The sequence below is a fragment of the Fusarium verticillioides genome, chromosome 3, assembly GCF_000149555.1.
Source record: "Fusarium verticillioides 7600 chromosome 3, whole genome shotgun sequence".
In the NCBI taxonomy this organism is placed as follows: domain Eukaryota; kingdom Fungi; phylum Ascomycota; class Sordariomycetes; order Hypocreales; family Nectriaceae; genus Fusarium; species Fusarium verticillioides.
Genome location: NC_031677.1, coordinates 4,130,667 through 4,146,762, shown reverse-complemented (window position 1 = coordinate 4,146,762; position 16,096 = coordinate 4,130,667). Strand labels below are relative to the sequence as shown.

General features: G+C 48.2%; 7 protein-coding genes across 9 annotated transcripts; 3 read left to right on the top strand and 4 right to left on the bottom strand.

Annotated features, from left to right (window-relative positions):
- Positions 1-223: 223 nt before the first annotated feature.
- FVEG_05609 (hypothetical protein) lies at positions 224-1,692 on the top strand (the record flags this gene model as incomplete). Its single annotated transcript, XM_018893855.1, has 2 exons — positions 224-1,332; positions 1,383-1,692. The coding sequence occupies 2 exons, from the start codon at positions 224-226 to the stop codon at positions 1,570-1,572; spliced, it is 1,299 nt and encodes a 432-aa protein (XP_018750782.1). The 3' UTR covers positions 1,573-1,692.
- FVEG_05608 (hypothetical protein) lies at positions 1,491-3,801 on the bottom strand. Its single transcript, XM_018893854.1, has 2 exons — positions 2,141-3,801; positions 1,491-2,087 (listed from the first exon to the last, which is right to left on the bottom strand). The coding sequence occupies exons 1-2, from the start codon at positions 3,503-3,505 to the stop codon at positions 2,028-2,030; spliced, it is 1,425 nt and encodes a 474-aa protein (XP_018750781.1). The 5' UTR covers positions 3,506-3,801; the 3' UTR covers positions 1,491-2,027.
- Positions 3,802-4,333: 532 nt separating this feature from the next.
- On the bottom strand, positions 4,334-6,737 carry FVEG_05607 (hypothetical protein). Its single transcript, XM_018893853.1, has 3 exons — positions 6,440-6,737; positions 6,048-6,385; positions 4,334-5,995 (listed from the first exon to the last, which is right to left on the bottom strand). Exons 1-3 carry the CDS (start codon positions 6,698-6,700, stop codon positions 5,047-5,049), a joined length of 1,548 nt encoding a protein of 515 aa, XP_018750780.1. The 5' UTR covers positions 6,701-6,737; the 3' UTR covers positions 4,334-5,046.
- Positions 6,738-6,943: 206 nt separating this feature from the next.
- On the top strand, positions 6,944-8,163 carry FVEG_05606 (hypothetical protein). The gene is made up of 3 exons (XM_018893852.1): positions 6,944-7,147; positions 7,201-7,443; positions 7,494-8,163. Exons 1-3 carry the CDS (start codon positions 7,135-7,137, stop codon positions 7,880-7,882), a joined length of 645 nt encoding a protein of 214 aa, XP_018750779.1. The 5' UTR covers positions 6,944-7,134; the 3' UTR covers positions 7,883-8,163.
- A 298-nt stretch (positions 8,164-8,461) lies between these two features.
- Positions 8,462-10,361, bottom strand: FVEG_05605 (hypothetical protein). 2 transcript variants are annotated; one of them, XM_018893850.1, is made up of 3 exons: positions 9,996-10,361; positions 9,887-9,943; positions 8,462-9,839 (listed from the first exon to the last, which is right to left on the bottom strand). In XM_018893850.1, exons 1-3 carry the CDS (start codon positions 10,195-10,197, stop codon positions 8,923-8,925), a joined length of 1,176 nt encoding a protein of 391 aa, XP_018750777.1. In that variant the 5' UTR covers positions 10,198-10,361; the 3' UTR covers positions 8,462-8,922. The 2 variants fall into 2 exon arrangements, with proteins under 2 accessions (XP_018750777.1, XP_018750778.1); XM_018893851.1 differs by having other exon boundaries at positions 9,887-10,283.
- Positions 10,362-11,078: 717 nt separating this feature from the next.
- FVEG_15682 (hypothetical protein) lies at positions 11,079-13,261 on the top strand. Of its 2 annotated transcripts, XM_018904875.1 has the most exons (2): positions 11,079-11,962; positions 12,012-13,261. In XM_018904875.1, exons 1-2 carry the CDS (start codon positions 11,717-11,719, stop codon positions 12,030-12,032), a joined length of 267 nt encoding a protein of 88 aa, XP_018750776.1. In that variant the 5' UTR covers positions 11,079-11,716; the 3' UTR covers positions 12,033-13,261. The 2 variants fall into 2 exon arrangements, with proteins under 2 accessions (XP_018750776.1, XP_018750775.1); XM_018904874.1 differs by having other exon boundaries at positions 11,079-12,250.
- Positions 12,868-16,037, bottom strand: FVEG_05604 (palmitoyltransferase AKR1). The gene is made up of 3 exons (XM_018893849.1): positions 15,521-16,037; positions 14,178-15,456; positions 12,868-14,125 (listed from the first exon to the last, which is right to left on the bottom strand). The coding sequence occupies exons 1-3, from the start codon at positions 15,770-15,772 to the stop codon at positions 13,500-13,502; spliced, it is 2,157 nt and encodes a 718-aa protein (XP_018750774.1). The 5' UTR covers positions 15,773-16,037; the 3' UTR covers positions 12,868-13,499.
- Between the last annotated feature and the right edge of the window lie 59 nt (positions 16,038-16,096).

The following is a 16,096-nucleotide window of genomic DNA, read 5'->3' as shown; positions in this document are numbered from 1 at the left end:
GACCTGAGAATTGTGGTGGTAGTTTTCCGTGCCCGTTGGTGATGAGACGGTGAAACACGATTGGTCAATGGCTCTGGACACGGAGTTTTAGACCAATTTTCCGTCTTGGACATCGACTTATACAAGTCGCTTGTCTAGTATAAGACAGGCTGGTTGTTTCTTTCTTTCCATTCTTCAGATCATTACTTGTTCTTATCATTTGTATTCTTATCTCAATCCCAAAATGACTTCTAGAACGCCTGCTTCAAAGAATGAGCCTATCGTCATCGTGGGCGCTGGTGTCTTTGGCCTTTCGACTGCCCTCGAACTCAAGAAGAGAGGTTACCAATACGTTACGGTGCTCGATCGATATCTACCACCCGTGATAGACGGAAGCAGTGTTGATATCTCACGTGTGATTCGCGTGGAATATGCTGATCCTTTCTATGGCAAGATGGCCACTGAAGCCCTCAAAGGCTGGACGGGTCAATATTCACAGCACTACCACCAGTCGGGCTTTGTGATGCTCAATGATGCTGCTACTGGAAACTACTATGTCGAGCAGAGTAAGGAGTCGAACCAGACTCTCGGTGGGACACTGGAGGAGTATGAAAATGCACACGATATCCGAAAACGATTCCCTGCTGTTCAGGCTCAGCTTGATGGCAAGAAGGCGTACTTCAACAAGACTGGTGGATGGGCGGATGCAGAGTCTAGTATACAACAACTAGCTACCGAGTGCTCTCTTGCTGGTGTGTCGTTCATCACGGGCGCAAGAGGAAGAGCTTTGTCACTACGCTACAGCGATAAGAAAGTGACTGGCGTTAACGTCGCCGAGGGTGACACTATCCCTGCAGCGCAAGTCATTATAGCCACTGGAGCGTGGTCAAACAGACTCCTCCCTATCAGCCATGCCTCATCAGGCTCTGGACAACCAGTCGGGTTCATCCGCCTCACCTCTGATGAAGCAGAGAGGCTCAAAGACATGCCCGTCATCATCAATCTCAGCACAGGAGTCTTTGTCTTCCCACCTACGCCAAAGACACACATTCTCAAGATTGCTCGTCACGGTTATGGATGGGCGACCGAAGTTGAGGTAAAAGATCCTCTTGGGCAAACTCGAACGGTATCATCTCCTAAGCGAGATGGAAACAACGCTACGACCAATTATTTACCCGCAGATGCACTACAAGCTCTTCGTGAGGGGCTACAAGATCTTGTACCTGAGGTTGCGGACCGGGAGTGGTTGAGAACAAGACTTTGCTGGTACTCTGATACTCCTGAGGGAGACTTTATCGTGGATCATCATCCTGTCCGTGAGGGTCTTTTCCTTGCTACTGGTGGTGCTGGACAGTGAGTTGCCCCATGACATCCAGCGTGACCTCGTGCTGATTATGATATAGCGCTTTCAAGTTCCTTCCTGTTCTCGGAAAGTATGTTGTTGATTGTTTTGAGAACAAGGCTTCTAAGGAGCTTCGACATAAGTGGAGGCTTCGTGCCCCAACTGGACAGGATATGGTGAAACAGGGTGACGGCAGTCGAGGCGGTCCACCTTTGAGGAAGTTGACAAGAGCTGAGCAGGCTAAGCTGTGAAAAGAACAGATGTATTGGTTCATCTAGAACGATAGACTGCTAAGATAAAGAGGAGCATATACCAAAACCGAAGCATCATCACCATCTGCGAACCATGGTCGGTGATCTTTGCGCTACAAGTTACTATATCCATGCCACAATGCTCATGTGACATGGAGCAATGTACCAGCCATGACCAGGGTTGAGTCCATGGTCATGGGCGCATGCAAGATCGCACGCGTTTCGCATACCACATAGAGCAGTAACATGTTTAAAGCGAGCATGCTAAGAGAAGTAGTGCTTGTTTACGAAGTATATGTCACGCCTACGTTTACGCATGGCCCCTACGATGGTGTTTTGGTGTTGTATTATGTGGGATATGGACATATGTGTGACATGTAATATCCCAAAGTTCGGTGACTGGACTCGACCCCGTCACCGGCTGTGTCTGACCACTCACCATGTGTGTGATGGTCTTAGCCAAGAGGAGCACAAGTGAACGCGTTCTTGACAGTTCCGTTATCATACTGGTCGATCTGTGGATGATGTTAGTTGATGTTACATAAGACGTATATGTGAGTTGACTTACGATATCGATGACAGCGGAGTAGGTTCCAGCAACCAAGAAGACAAGACCCATGATGAAGATGATGGCGTTGACAACGCTCGAAAGTATGTTCTTCTTGCTGTACCATTTTCCTTCTCGCAAAAGCATGAACCACATCACTGCGGGCCAGTACAGAGTGAAGCCCGAGTTCAGCAAACTGGATGTGATTGCGATCAAGTCGCTGAAGAAGGGAATAGCTTCTGCAATGACAAAGCCAATCCAAGTGAAGATGCTGATGAGAAGAAGCCAAGAAATCCAGCCCTTAGGGGTATTGACATACTTGGCGATCGAATTCTCATAGATGCGACCGTGGATGTAGCGTACAGCGACCGTCGTGTTGATCGAGCCGCTGATGAAAATAACTGGCAAAGCGACGCCAAAAGCAACTTTGGCAACGGTGTGGCCTGCAGACAGCAAAGCTGGAGATTTGACATCGACACCAACGAAGGAGTAGATGAGAGCGCCGGTGAGGGTATAGATAACAATCTCGATACCGCCGAGCGTCCAAATAGCCTTCATATAGTCGGTAGGCGTGTGCATTTCATCCATGAAGCTGAACTGCGAGATGGAGAAGCTGTATGCGAAGAAGATGTTGCAAAGCGCAATAAAGGCCTGAGCAAATGTGACATCAGGCTTGGGCCAGGCAGACCAGTTGGCTGGTTCAGGCGCATCGGAAGCTCGAATACCAGTCGCGATAATGGTGACTCCAATAGCTGCAATGATTGACGCGAAATCGATATAGCCCAGAATAGCAACCTCTGCAAAACTAGGAGGCACAGCAAGAAGCAGCAGCAGGACAGCAGAGATGACACCCCAGACAAGACTGCAGATATTACTCTCAGTCAAAGTCGCAAAGGCAATAGTCCCCGTCAAGCAATGCGAAGCCGTAAGCAGCAGCAACTGCAGCGTAACCATGACCCCAAAAGCCTCAGCACCCCATCGTCCAAACATGAGTCCTCCCGCAGCAGGATAGTGCTCGACATGCGGATACCTCACCTTGACCTGCCCAACGATATAGGACGTGTAAATCGCAATGAGCCCAATGCCAACCGAGCAGATAACGCCCGCGACCATGCCCAGCGTCGCGAAGGCGCCGGGGATGGAGAGCGAGCCGAGCGCGATGGCCTGGACGATGAGGACGATGGTGAGGCGTTTCCAGCCGAGACGGGAGAACTTGGCCTTTCCGTCGAGGATCTTGCGCTTCTCGAACTCGGTTACTTCGCCGACCATTTTCTCACTGGTGGAATCGTCGATGGGGGAGGCGAGGATGTTGTTGTCCTCAGGGCCTTGGGGCTTGTCCTTGTTTTTGCTGGCGGTGGAGGCCGCGGGGGTGATGGAGGATGTCATTGTTGTTTTGGTGAGTGTAGCTTAGTCTCCCATTGTCACACAGACTGTTTCTTTGATGAACTCGATGAGAAGTTCAGAGAGGATGAATGAGTATGAGGGTGTGAGTGAAGAGAAGGGACTGAGCTGTGCTTTGTAGGGCCCGCCGTATATGAATGACTCCCCTTTAGACCGACGTCGGATGGACGTGGAGACTCCATATTGACCATGTGAGGAGAGGCGAGAAGTAAGAAAAAAGTTTGTCAGTCCATGGCAATGGCAATGTCATACGAAAAGCCAGGACCGGGTCATTCCACGATCCATGATCCATGATGGAGTACAAGTGGATCATTCTGTGGTGTTTCTAGAAGGATTAGCAAGTAAACCGTTTTTAAACGCCCCCTAATTGGTTAAAGTAATGGGGCTCAAGTAATAGCCGAATCGACTAACGTCGATAGCTCAGCAAACATCAGATTTTTATAAGACTTCTCTGAACATTCTCTACCAATTCAATTTGAGTTACTCACGAAAAGATGACAATTGCAGGATATTAATTAGCTTTTCTCATCATTCTTAGTAAGAAGAACTCCTTATTTGGCTGGGGAAGCTTGTAAAGGTTTCTGAAAGAGAAAAAAAAGCTGATCGTCTTTTGTGGATTCTGTTACTCAAAAGTCGGTCCATTTTACCTAATCAACCTGGATTCAAGCGGAGGCACCGAGCCAGAAGCTTCAACGAAACGGGCTGTCGCCCCCTTGAATTTTGATACATACAGAGAAGACGCGGAGCCGAGCCGAGGGAAAGGAGAGGTGCCGGCGGATGTAGAGGAGATTGAGAAGCTTAAACCCTGTATGGTGATTGTTGCATCAAGTATCGCGACTTGTAACTCTGGTGTTGAGCTACAATGCTTTGAGATACGGGTATAGGCGGCATTGTTTATAACAGTTGAAAGGCCATCATATGACCTAGCAAAAAGTTTTAACTAACAGTCTTAGCAGTGATGTTAATACTAGCCGTTACGCTTCAGCTCGGTAAATCGTTTACATATTCATATCGTGAGCCGCGTTCCGTAGCCGCGGTACGTAATAAGATCCCTTTTCATTTCGCATGCTTCACTTCCCCAAGTTTTCTCCAGATGATCTGCCAACTCAATCATATTCCCCCACGCTGAGTTCTTTTGCTTGCATGACCCGCTATGCGTGCTAGCTCATTCTAATGAGGGAGCTGTTGAGACTAGACTCCTTCATTACGCCGGGAGGTTTCCGTGGATATCTGAGGTCTCATCCACTTCTTACGAGGAACTCGGACTGTGTTAAGCAATGCCTATTTGGAGTAAGGCCGGTATATACGGTGACAGTATACACGATAGGCTAAGCACTGGCGGAAAACACCTAGATGTGGTAAATAATCTTGGCCTTTTATCTTCAATATCTCATTATCATAAAGGAAGCATAAGCTTCGCTGGCAATTTCTGTCCTCTTTTCCCTCTCAGGTCACTCTTTGCTTTTCAATCTTCTTTACCTATCTTCGATAACCATGACTCGATGAATTGAATCGTGGAGGCTCTCCTAAAAGCTTGTACCTTCATCTGTAGCATGATATCCATTGCCGTTCGTGATCCTCTCCTCTTGACCCACAATCAGCTTCGGAAGTCCAAACCCAACACCAAAGAACACAAAGATAGCCCACTTCCATCGGAAAGGGTTGATAACAACACAGAAGAAGAACCACCAGATAAGCTCCAAGTAGGTAAAGAAGTCAAAGGCGCCAGTTGGGCTGGTAAGCTTGAGTGTCTTGGTCATGTCGATCCAGCGCTGCATCCAGAAGGGACTGGGTCGAGAGAAAGGATCCATGAGAAACATGAGCAGGATTCGGGTGTAAATGCCAATGTGCCAGTTTCCAACGGTGCCGATGGCGTTGACGTATGTGCAGTTGATAGCTGAGACTGAGGGGTGAGTAGGCGGGAAGGTCTGGAGATACCAGTTTGGCGGTGGGTAGGGCTCCTCGAAGCAATCCTTGGGGAGGAAAGAGAGAGAAGGCCTCTTGAAACCAGTAGCCATAACGACAATATCAGCGTCGATGACTTCCTCATGACCAGGCCCACCTTGCGGCACACCCTTAGCACGTCGATTTACTCGAATTCCGCTCTCGACAAACTCGTCGATATCGCAGCGAACCCATTCAGCTCTACCTTCGCGCAGCTTATCCATAACATCAGAGTTAACCATAGGTGTCTCCATGAACAAACCATGGCTCTTATCAGGTGCAATGTCCTCAAGATCTCTGTAAAAGAACTTGCGCAGGAAAAACTCTGGGATAAACGATAAAACAGTCTCTTGGCCAAAGATGTTGAAGCTCAAAAGTGTATCGACGACCATGTTGCGAGGAATGATCCACTTGTCTGAGCGTGATAGAATAGTCGCTTTGGCAGCATCCTCTGTAAAGGCAAACTCAAGCGCTTCATCAGCAGAGGCACCTCCACCAATGATGGCCAGCTTCTTACCCTTTACATCTTTTCTAATAACAAGTCAGCGGGCTACACAGTGAGTCGGTAGGCCGAGCGACATACCCAGTGAGTTCGCTAGAGTGGTAAATAGGACCTTTGAAGTTATCCATGCCAGGGATCTTTGGCATCTTTGGTGCGCCACAAGTTCCGACCGCAGCAATGACACCGCCAAAGCGTCCGAGGGAAGGATCGTTCACAATCCATCGTCCCTGTTCATCTTGGTAAACGCGATCAATTTTTGTGTTGAAGCGTGTTCTCTCTTTGAGGCCATAGCGTTCCCAGAGCTGTCGGACCTGGCTGAGAATTTGCTGACGGTCGGGATATCCACGATTCCACTGAACAGAAGGATGGAATCGATACATTAGCGAATGGATCTGAAGCCCAGATGTCTCATTGACTCTCTGAATTTTATTAGCTTCAAGGTAATTATAAAATCATAGCGTAGTGAAACTTACACTCCAAATACCACCAACATTATCCTTGGACCCAGCCTCGAAAATCACAACATCAAAGCCATGCCCAATACAGTGAGCTGCACTCGTAACGCCCGTGATTCCAGCTCCAATCACCGCAATCTTAGGTCTATTGCGCCCAATCCTCGCGTTTTCACTCGGTGGCTTGGGCGAGAGGAGTTTGTCCGTGAGCCATTGGAAGATCTGGAAGAAGAAGAGAAAAGGATGGAAAAGGGGATTGACGAGGCCAGTGTCAGACGCCATTATAATTGAAGAATATAATTACAATTGATGAATGACAATTGAGGTTGAGGTTCGTATTCTCATAAATATCTCGAGGTTGTCTTTCATGTGAAAGCGAAGCATGACGTCAACATTTCACATGCTAATTTAGAGGACCTTGAACAATGACGAGTCAATGATTTCAAGGTCAGTTCGGTTCAGGGCGGGATAGTGCAGTTAGTGATGTGATAGTGAACCCACAGACAGACAATGGCTGAAACAAGAAATAAATCACTTCATTCCAAGCTCTTCCCGCTGTTTTGTTTACTCCGGGTCTTGTCAATTCAATTCAATTCAATTGCTTTTCTCTCATAAAGGCATCTTAGCGCAATTAACTTGAAGCTCGTCCACATTATCATCCACTCTTCAAGCTACTCACGTTCCTGAATTTGATCAATTGAACGATAACTACAAAAATGGAGCATCCAGGTAAGCAAGCTTGGTTTTGAGATTGCAGACTGTAATATGCTCACCAAGTACAGTCAAGGAAATTGGCGGCGTTATCAAGTCCCTCACTCAGGGCAGCCCTGATGTCCAAGAATCGACACTGAGAGAATACTTTCTCCCCAACGCCTCATTTTCACACCCATACTGCCGTGTTCCTTCTATTTCGAAAGGACAGATCCCTTTGGCAGGAGGCCTTGAGTCCATCCAGTTGATACTGGCCATCTATAGATGGTATCGTACTCTAAGTCCACACATTGACCTCAAGGTCGATTCAGCAGGTGAGTTGCTTCTCGTTCAGCTGTCAATTGCAATTGCTAACTTTTCTCAGCCTTTGACCAGAAAAGCGGTCTTCTATACGTCTCCATCCGTCAGACATTCGCGCTCTGGTTCATCCCTCTGTACAAAGCACCTGTGAAGCTTGTGTCTGTTCTACAGCTTACACAACTCTCACCAGAGTCATCATCAGAAGACGAAGGACCAGAGGATAGCGAGCCGCGTCGACAAAACCCGCGCTACTACATCGCCAGTCAAGAAGATCTTTATCCAGTGAATGACTGTATTCAATTCCTGTGCCCTGGTCTTGGTCCCTTTTTGTGGACTATTTGGCAGCTCTACAGTACTTGGCTGTGTGTAATGGGATCTTTGTTGTTCTTGCCTGTGTACTTTCTGCTCAACGGTAAATCATCAAAGACGAAGAAGAGAATTCCCAAGTTTTAGCTTGGGTTTATGAGCGGGTTTGAAAGACGGGTTTTTGAGTTGGGGCTTTATAGAATACGCTTTATGACACGACTAATGACGGCGTATTGGGCTATTGTAATGGGTTTGGGTCAAAGATGGGCATGGGCGTTTTTGTTTATGTGATTTCTATCGACGTTCTTACAGCTCAAGAGCTACCGGGAAATAATGAAAGTATTTGCTTCCGCGCAATATCTGTGATCTACTACCGTATGATGATATGTAACTCATCCGAGAGCAAGCAACTGTTTGTCACTCTTCTCAAGGGAACCCACAACGGGACTCGAAATCTCTGCAAACTCACATGAATTTCACATGAAGACTTTAGGTACTGGCCACTATCCGAGTCTTCCGTAGTTCGTCCGTTGCCTGATCAAGCTGCTGCTGCTGTCTTAGACATACCGAGGCTGTTGGTCCTGAACAGAGGTATTACTATGGCAATCAAGGCAAACACAGCTGCCATCAGCTCAACAAGGGAGTGGCGACAATAAGAAAGTCTTAGGCACCATCCAATAGAGGGTGTACGAAAACACGTTGGTATGTCAATGCACAACACAACCAACAGCCTTGTCAGTTAAGACATACACAAACAATCTAACGCTGCTGAACACGTGTTATTGTTATTGAAAGGTTGAATTGTAACTCGCTATCTTTGACTGATCCTAAATTCCTCTAAATGATTCTTCCGTTAAGGTCTCGATTCTATGCTTATGTACCGCATTGGCATCCGCATGCTTGGCCGATGCCAACAGCCTACTCTTTCGGGCTCGAACCAGCCGGCGCCTCCTGTTCTCGACACTATTGAAAAGTGTTTATTACCTCCATGAACGTCTCTCTGATCGGACTCAGCCGACACCATACCATCCTTGGAGTGTTAACATGCTCTATTGAGCGGCGCGGCGCTTATAAGATAGGAAATCCTTCACTTGGCTAGGGCAGTAACCTTCTATTAATCTTTGGGTCCGTAGGTAATGACTGTTTACCGGGTGACTTGAATGCCATTAGCGCTCTGGCTGCGCTTGTTAGAGAAACTGGCTAGAGCAGGTTTTTGGCTTGGCGGCTACTGGGGGTACTTGATCGGCTGAGCTATCAACGCTCTCGGTGTCTATTGCACCGTCTGACTCCAGAGCGGCATTGTTCTCTGGTATCGCGGGACAAAGACGTGTTTCATCTTCTTGAGGGTTCTCGCCACTGAAGTCTCGTCTATGAGGCATCTCGTATGAATCGTTGTCGAGGGTATGACTCTTTCTCTTCTCTTGACTGTGCGAGTTGGACTTCTTTGAGTTCTTCTCCTGCGAGTGAAAGCGAGGGTGGATGAGGAAGGGGATATATCGAACACAGAATGGTTTGAGAGCTGGGATAGAAACACAGACGAGGCTAGTGTTGACCTCGATGAAACTCAAGATAAGCTGTCGTGGAAGAGCCCAGGTATAGTCGGGTGCCTCCAAGATGGGAAGAGTGATGGTAGCCCTCCTGATTGTGACGACAATGATGACGCCTCCAGTGGCAAAGAGAACAGCAAGTGAGATCTTTTGGCGAGTTGGAATCTGAAGAGGCTGGACGATGCGGATCGGAAGCAAAAGAACGAAAGTATCGATGACGACACTGCAGATGACCAGGAAGATAACTAGAACATCCATGCCAATACACTTTCCTTCGATGGTGAGGTCCCATCCTGCGGATACAGGCTGGCATCGGAACACGACGAGGCAGACGTAGACGAAAGTGTATGAGCAGACGAGAGCCATCAAGACATGGACGGCTCGACGGACGAATCTATCAGGAGAGATTCGAAGATAGAAGCTGAGGACAGAGAGTTTGGCGAGACTGATGCTGGCAGCGTATGTGAGTGTGGCTCCGATGCTGGTCTGCCAGAACTTGGGAACGTATTCGGCTACTGGGATATCCCACATGTGGTTTCCAGCACCAAGGTTGAGAACTAACACTGTTAGTTACTGCGACATCGTGGGTGAGTATAATACATACGTGTTAATGAGATACCGAGAAAGATGAAAGAGAAACAGAGACTAGCTATGCACAAGTCTAACAACTCAGTTAGTTCTGCTCCCGAGAGTAAATGTTGAACAGAACATACAGTCATCAGCGCCCAACACACTCTTAACCACATATCTCCTCGTAAAGACCCTCAAGATAACAATAATCGAAGCAATGATCGTCGTCGTAACACCACAAGGAATAACTCCGCTCCCACTGCTCGGCGGGTTAACAAGAGTTCTCGTTTGTCCCTCTGGCGGCTCCATGAGATAGCCCGAAGGGTCATGAGCAAGAGGCGCCATTGTATCTCGACTCAAAGATATTAGAAGGATAAAAAGAGGCTTTTATTGAAACTGAGCAGTCACTAGATGAGAAGATGACCGTGCAGAATAACAGCCCTTCTTCCATGTTGATGGGACATGCAGAGGAACTTATATCTTTCGAACAAGGAGCTAGGATGTAGAAAAGACTGGACGGCAAGGTTTACTCCACCACTACTGCAATACAACAGAAAATCTGATATCCATCTCTGTTCTTTTTCGCAAATGTTGTATTCTTCTAACGAACAAGCCGGGGGATCCCAAGTGAGAAATCGTTCGACACAAAGTGACGACTCAACTCTACTAACAAAGTCGCATAATAAAAAAGTAAAACTAGAGGCAAACTTTTTAGAGACGTCCCTTTCTACTTTTGCTTATTCTCGCTCTTCATGCGGTTCTCATTCTAGCGCGTCTGATAATACCCCCTGGCTCTCAGGAACCCGGAGTCCCCCCCCTCCAGACCCGCTCGTGGGGAGAAAGGCGTTCTCGTAGAAGACCCTTGTCTCTTTCTCGCCGTTAAGTATTACATGTGGCTTTTGATGGTTGAAGAAAAGCCATAGAGAAGGTTATTCAATATTAGTGGTCTCATTGTCCGAGAGCCGTTTGTCGAGGCGTTTGTCGTCTCACCGGTGAAAGAAAGCCGCGTATGTATGTACTCTACACTGTGGTTTGCACATTGAGGCCTGCAATCACTGTTGCACAGCATAATCGTCGACGTCTATTCTTGGTGTATCTCACGTGAGTACCGGTGTGTTAACCAGGGGCTCAAGTGCGGCAAGGATTATTTCATGGCGCATTATACCCACTGTGTCTATATACCGTTGGGAAGAAGTGGTTGTGGAGGATGTAGGCCATTTCCAACCGAGAAGCTTACTCAGAGGATACTAATACATGCCTGCCGACAATGCAGTTTCTTTTTCTCTTGAAGGTGAGTTTCGCTGATCTTATCACTGATTGATATGTTTTCCCGTGGTTTCACTCTTGTTTCCTCTTTAGTGCTTTACCAATGATCTTGTCGTGATGAACCCCGTGGCTGCGGATGATGAGAGAACATCCGAGCAGCACAAGAGCATTATAGATTGCGGAAGATACAATGAGACATCGTCTAGACCGTCAAAGCAACGACAATCTTTAACATCCGTGCCCTCACGGTAAATAACAACCAACATCAAATTCCGGAACCGATCGGGACGCTTTTAAAAAAGACAAGACGAAAAGCCTCCGGGTGGCTTGCTCTTCTAGACTCTCTACTAACGATGTCTGGTCTGCGGAAGAGCCCTCTTGATGATAAATTCTCATCATCAGTTGACATTTCGTCAGACCACAAATAGGATCCGCAATTTGGAAAAGAGTGACAGTTGGCGATATTGCTTTTTTAGCAAATTCCCTACGGGACCCTTGTTCTGGGGACTAAGCATTGACACACTTGTCGTTGAATGGGTCTTGGTTTTTGAGATACCGTGCTTGTTTCTTGTTTAAAGTCGGTATCTGGAGAGTGTGCATGCGAGGCATTGAGGTTCTGCGTATCCGTATGCAGGTCTTGAGCTGTCTCCGAGTTATCTCCACTTACACGGGGAAGATTCAGGAACGAGATGCAGCTTACACACGAGTCTTTCTCTCAACCCTCCGGAGATTGTTAAACATAGGTACTTACGTTTTCGTTAATATTATAGCTCAATTCTTCAACATGATATTGCTTCTCTCGAGACAGACTCGAGACCCATCGTTCTTCAGTGCCCTTGGCAAAGTGAGTTATCACAACTTCCAACCGGTCCGGTATCAATATTCATTGTTAGAACCCCGAAGATAATTTATGACAGTTCAAAGTCTTTGTGCGCGGTCCCGCCCGGATATGTCACAGCTTTCTCTCATATCCAAACGGGTACGCAAACCGGCAAAAGGCTGAATGAGGAATCAGACCATGGCTTGTGGGAAAAAGCAAAAACAGCTTATCGTGTACACCTCGGTTAGGGTTATTGTGATGCAGGTACCAACGGTGGCTGACCTGCTTATTCATGTAAATGTTTTAGACTGAAAAATCTGACTCTGAAGAGGGATACAAATGTTGTTCTGATCCAACCTTCTTTTCATCGAAGATTTTGAGGTTCTGGTTTACTGAATACCTAGAGAGGTCCACCTCAACTTGATGCTCTGGGTGGGACGAGCATTGAAACAGCGGCCCGTCTACCCCTGCAACCGTTGAGAAAGTGGGAATGACCTTGTAAATCCCACTCTCTCACTCTCACTCTCACTACTCCTCTCATCAACAATAGCAGCTCTACGCTATGATGGACCTTTTGTCACCGAGACCTTAACCCGATCTCATATAACCCTCCCCTCCCCTCCCCTCCCCTCCCTAATCAACACGAAACCAGATCCTGCAGCGATGCAAGATCACAACTCAACTGCCGAATTCCCTGTTTTACAAAATGCTGACCACCTTCTCCCCCCATAAGATAACACTAACCCCCTGTCTCGCAAGAATATCTTACCCAGGAAACCCTTGCTAAAGTTCCCGTGAATATCACATATCACCTACATACATGTCCTTCTCTGACCGAGTTCCATGCTGATACTGCGATCTTTTTGAGATCGGAGGCCGCAAGATCGATGGGCTTTGGGTGTTCTGATTGGAGCTGGAACGAGGTGAGTCTTGGGTGTGAGTCTTGGGTGTGAGTTGCGATTGGGGACTTTTGCGAAGATTGTTGATATATCATGTTTCAAGCTCGCCACTGAAAAGGTGTTCGCAGTTTTTCCGCGATATATATTGCACGAGCAGGAGGCTAGTCTAGCTTCTATCGCGGCACGAACGCTTTGCAGCCTTCTTCAGTATCGATCTGACCGTTTGTAACCGATCAGCGCGGGAGCTATTGTCCTAGTTTGCAATAGTTCATGATCATCTAGATCCTGCAGGCTTCACAGAAACTTCTGACAGCTCTGAAACTCAAACGTCCAAATACAATTTCTTCATCTAAATGCCCTTACCGCTAAGGTCAACATTACATCCACTGCTAGTATACAGTTCTCGTCATATATCCCGTACCCAACTGAGCACTTTCCACTAGAGTACAAGAAAGAAAAAGAGAAGAATGGTCATAATGAAGACGCCTCTATTCTTTTCTTGAAGCCCCTGGTCTACTAGAATACTCTCCCAAGTACCCGCATATAGTCGTAATGCATCATTCACCCGTCATTCACCAACAATCTCTATATAGTTGGCGCCGGTCGTATAAGGTGTCCCGATTAACGACTCCTCAGTTCCCAAAAGCAAAGCTCGTCATCGTCTAAACCTCTTCCGTTCCAACGGCCTCGTAACCGCCGCGCTCTCTACGACCCGTCAACTGCATCAGACCAGGGCTCTCGTACATGGCCGTGTAGTCAACCCTCTCGCCACCAAGCACAGCAGCTCCGTTCTCTCTTTGGCCAAAGATAGGCGCAGGATCGCACCAAAAGTCCTTGCAGTTGGCAATGCAGCCTCGGCTGTAGGGGTTCTTCTTCTTGCGCTTGTTCTTGGTGGAAACGGCACCTCGGCCGGTAATAGTCTCGATAAAGGGGTCGACACCAAGGGTACGACTCAAAGACTTGAGCATGCCGCCCTTGTGCTTGTGATGGTGGCCACCAGGGGTTGCTGTTGCGGATAGAGATGGGTGGTTGGGGTCGAGAGGGGCGCCAGTAGATGTGAGAGCGGTAATCGCACTTCCGTCCCTAACACCAAACATGTTCTCATATGTAGTCATGGCCCGAGCTACCTGAATGAACTGGGTAAACAAAAGCATGGTGACCCAGAGGAGTTGAAGCGTGATCCAAACGGCCAAGATCGCCGTGTACGAATCAGCATTGATGAACTTGCAAAGGTTCGGGCTGAGGACATTGCAGCTATCCGAAGCGTTGCTGCTGATAGTTTCGAAGTCTAAGACATTGTCAGCATGGGCATAGCGTCAGAGCAGGGGATCTTAACTTACAGTAGTACAGTAAAAAGTCGTATGAGATGATACCAAAGGTCAGCGAGATAAGGTAGAAGAAGAAGTGTCGGTGGTTGTTAATGCCGACACAGTTGTAAACCCAAGGACAGTGGTGATCATGCTTGGCAACGCATCGCTGACAACGACGGCAGTGTTTGCTTCGAAGCGGCGTTTGAATCATGCAAGTAACACAGAAGTTGGTCTCGTCGTATTTCCACTGCGACAAAAGTCCGTCGATGACAGCCTTCTGTTCCGCAATTCCGTTCATCTTTGGTACAAAGCCCGGGTCGTATCTCATGCTGGCAACGTAGAAGTACGCGGTGAAACCCAAGAAGATGCCGAAGAAGAGGTTGAGAAAGGTGTGGCCGTGACCCTCACTCGCGCCAAGTGTTGTGGCAAAGAGGACTGTCGTCAACCAATTCACACCTGTTAAGAAGAGCGTAGCCGCAAAGATACCAGTGAGCCAGGGAGTCTTGTGAAAGTGTCGCATATCAGGAGGCGCATATTCCAGTACTTGCTGAGCAACCCACTGAACACCGTAAACGACAGCGAATCCAAGAGGAACGCCAATATAAACAGGCGCACTCGAAACAGCCATAAGCATGCCCCAAACCAGAACGAACGGCCAGATGAACAAGAACCTCGTAACAAAGGCTCTCTTATCCTTCAAGAAATAGCTAGCACCAGGCCAAGGAGGCACCGCGGGATGACCGTCCTCGTTGAAACCGCATTCTCGAAGCGCTCTGTGCCAAGCGCCCTCCGTATTAAGCTCGTTGGCCGTCACAGCAGGAGTCTTACCCGTCTGTGTCTTTGCGAATCGATCGGCGCCGTACTCGATAAGTTTGAGAATACATCCCGGGCTTCCCTTGACGAGCGCCCAGTGCAGCGCCGTAAAGCCCTGCTCGTCCGTCGCATGCACGCTTGCGCCCCAGCGGAGAAACAGATCGACGCATTGGGGGAAGCCCTTGTACGCAGCCCACATGAGCGCAGTGTGGCCGAACGTGTCGATAACGTCGACGGGGATTCCCTGGTGAAGCAGGAGGACAATCAGAAGGACGTTGCCGTTGAATGTCGAGATGTGAAGCGTGTTATAACCTTGAGCGTCGGTGATGAGAGGGTCCGCGCCGTGCTGGAGGAGCAGATTGACGGTATAGTAATGGCATCGCTGGGCGGCCCATTGAAGAGCCGTTGCTACGGATTCTCCGCCCTTTCTGTTAATTTCGGCGCCGTGTTCGATCAAGAATTTGCACATCGCATATTGATTGTTAATCGCAGCCCACTGTACGCAATGTCAGCCAAAGTCCCCCATCATCTCAACAGTCGCCGCATCGCTTGGAACTCACATGTAGGGGCGTGATACCCTCATCGTCATGGTAGGTCGCATCGTACTCGCCCGACTCGAAAAGCTTCTCCATGGCCGGTACGTCTCCTATCCTAGCGATCTGCATGATATCCTCCTCCTGGGCCTGCGTATCACCCGGTAGACTGCCCATCTCGACTTCGTTATTCAGCTTTGGCGTAGCGGCATTCGATTTGCCCGTCATCTGGATGGGCGCGGTCTGGCCGGAGGTGGAACTGGTGCTGATGCTCCCCATGGCAGGCTGGCTTGTAGCGCGGGGAGGAACAAGGCGATACTGGGTAAGGCCGAAAAGATGATTGAGAAGGTCGACTATTCGTACATAAACATTATCTATCAGGGCTTGTACACACGCGCGATAAGAAAAGAGAAGCAGTGGATGATGGAAGAAGGGGAGAAAAGTGAAGTGAATGGGCTTGGCTGAGTCTTGGCTGAATTTTGGAAGGCAGCGCGTGGAGTAGGCCTACGTATTACTGAAGCCGTGATGCCGAGAGGCTGAGCTCAGACCCTCCCCTATGGGGAAAGCCGCCCGCAAGAAAAGCTCAGGGCTGAGAGATGAAGC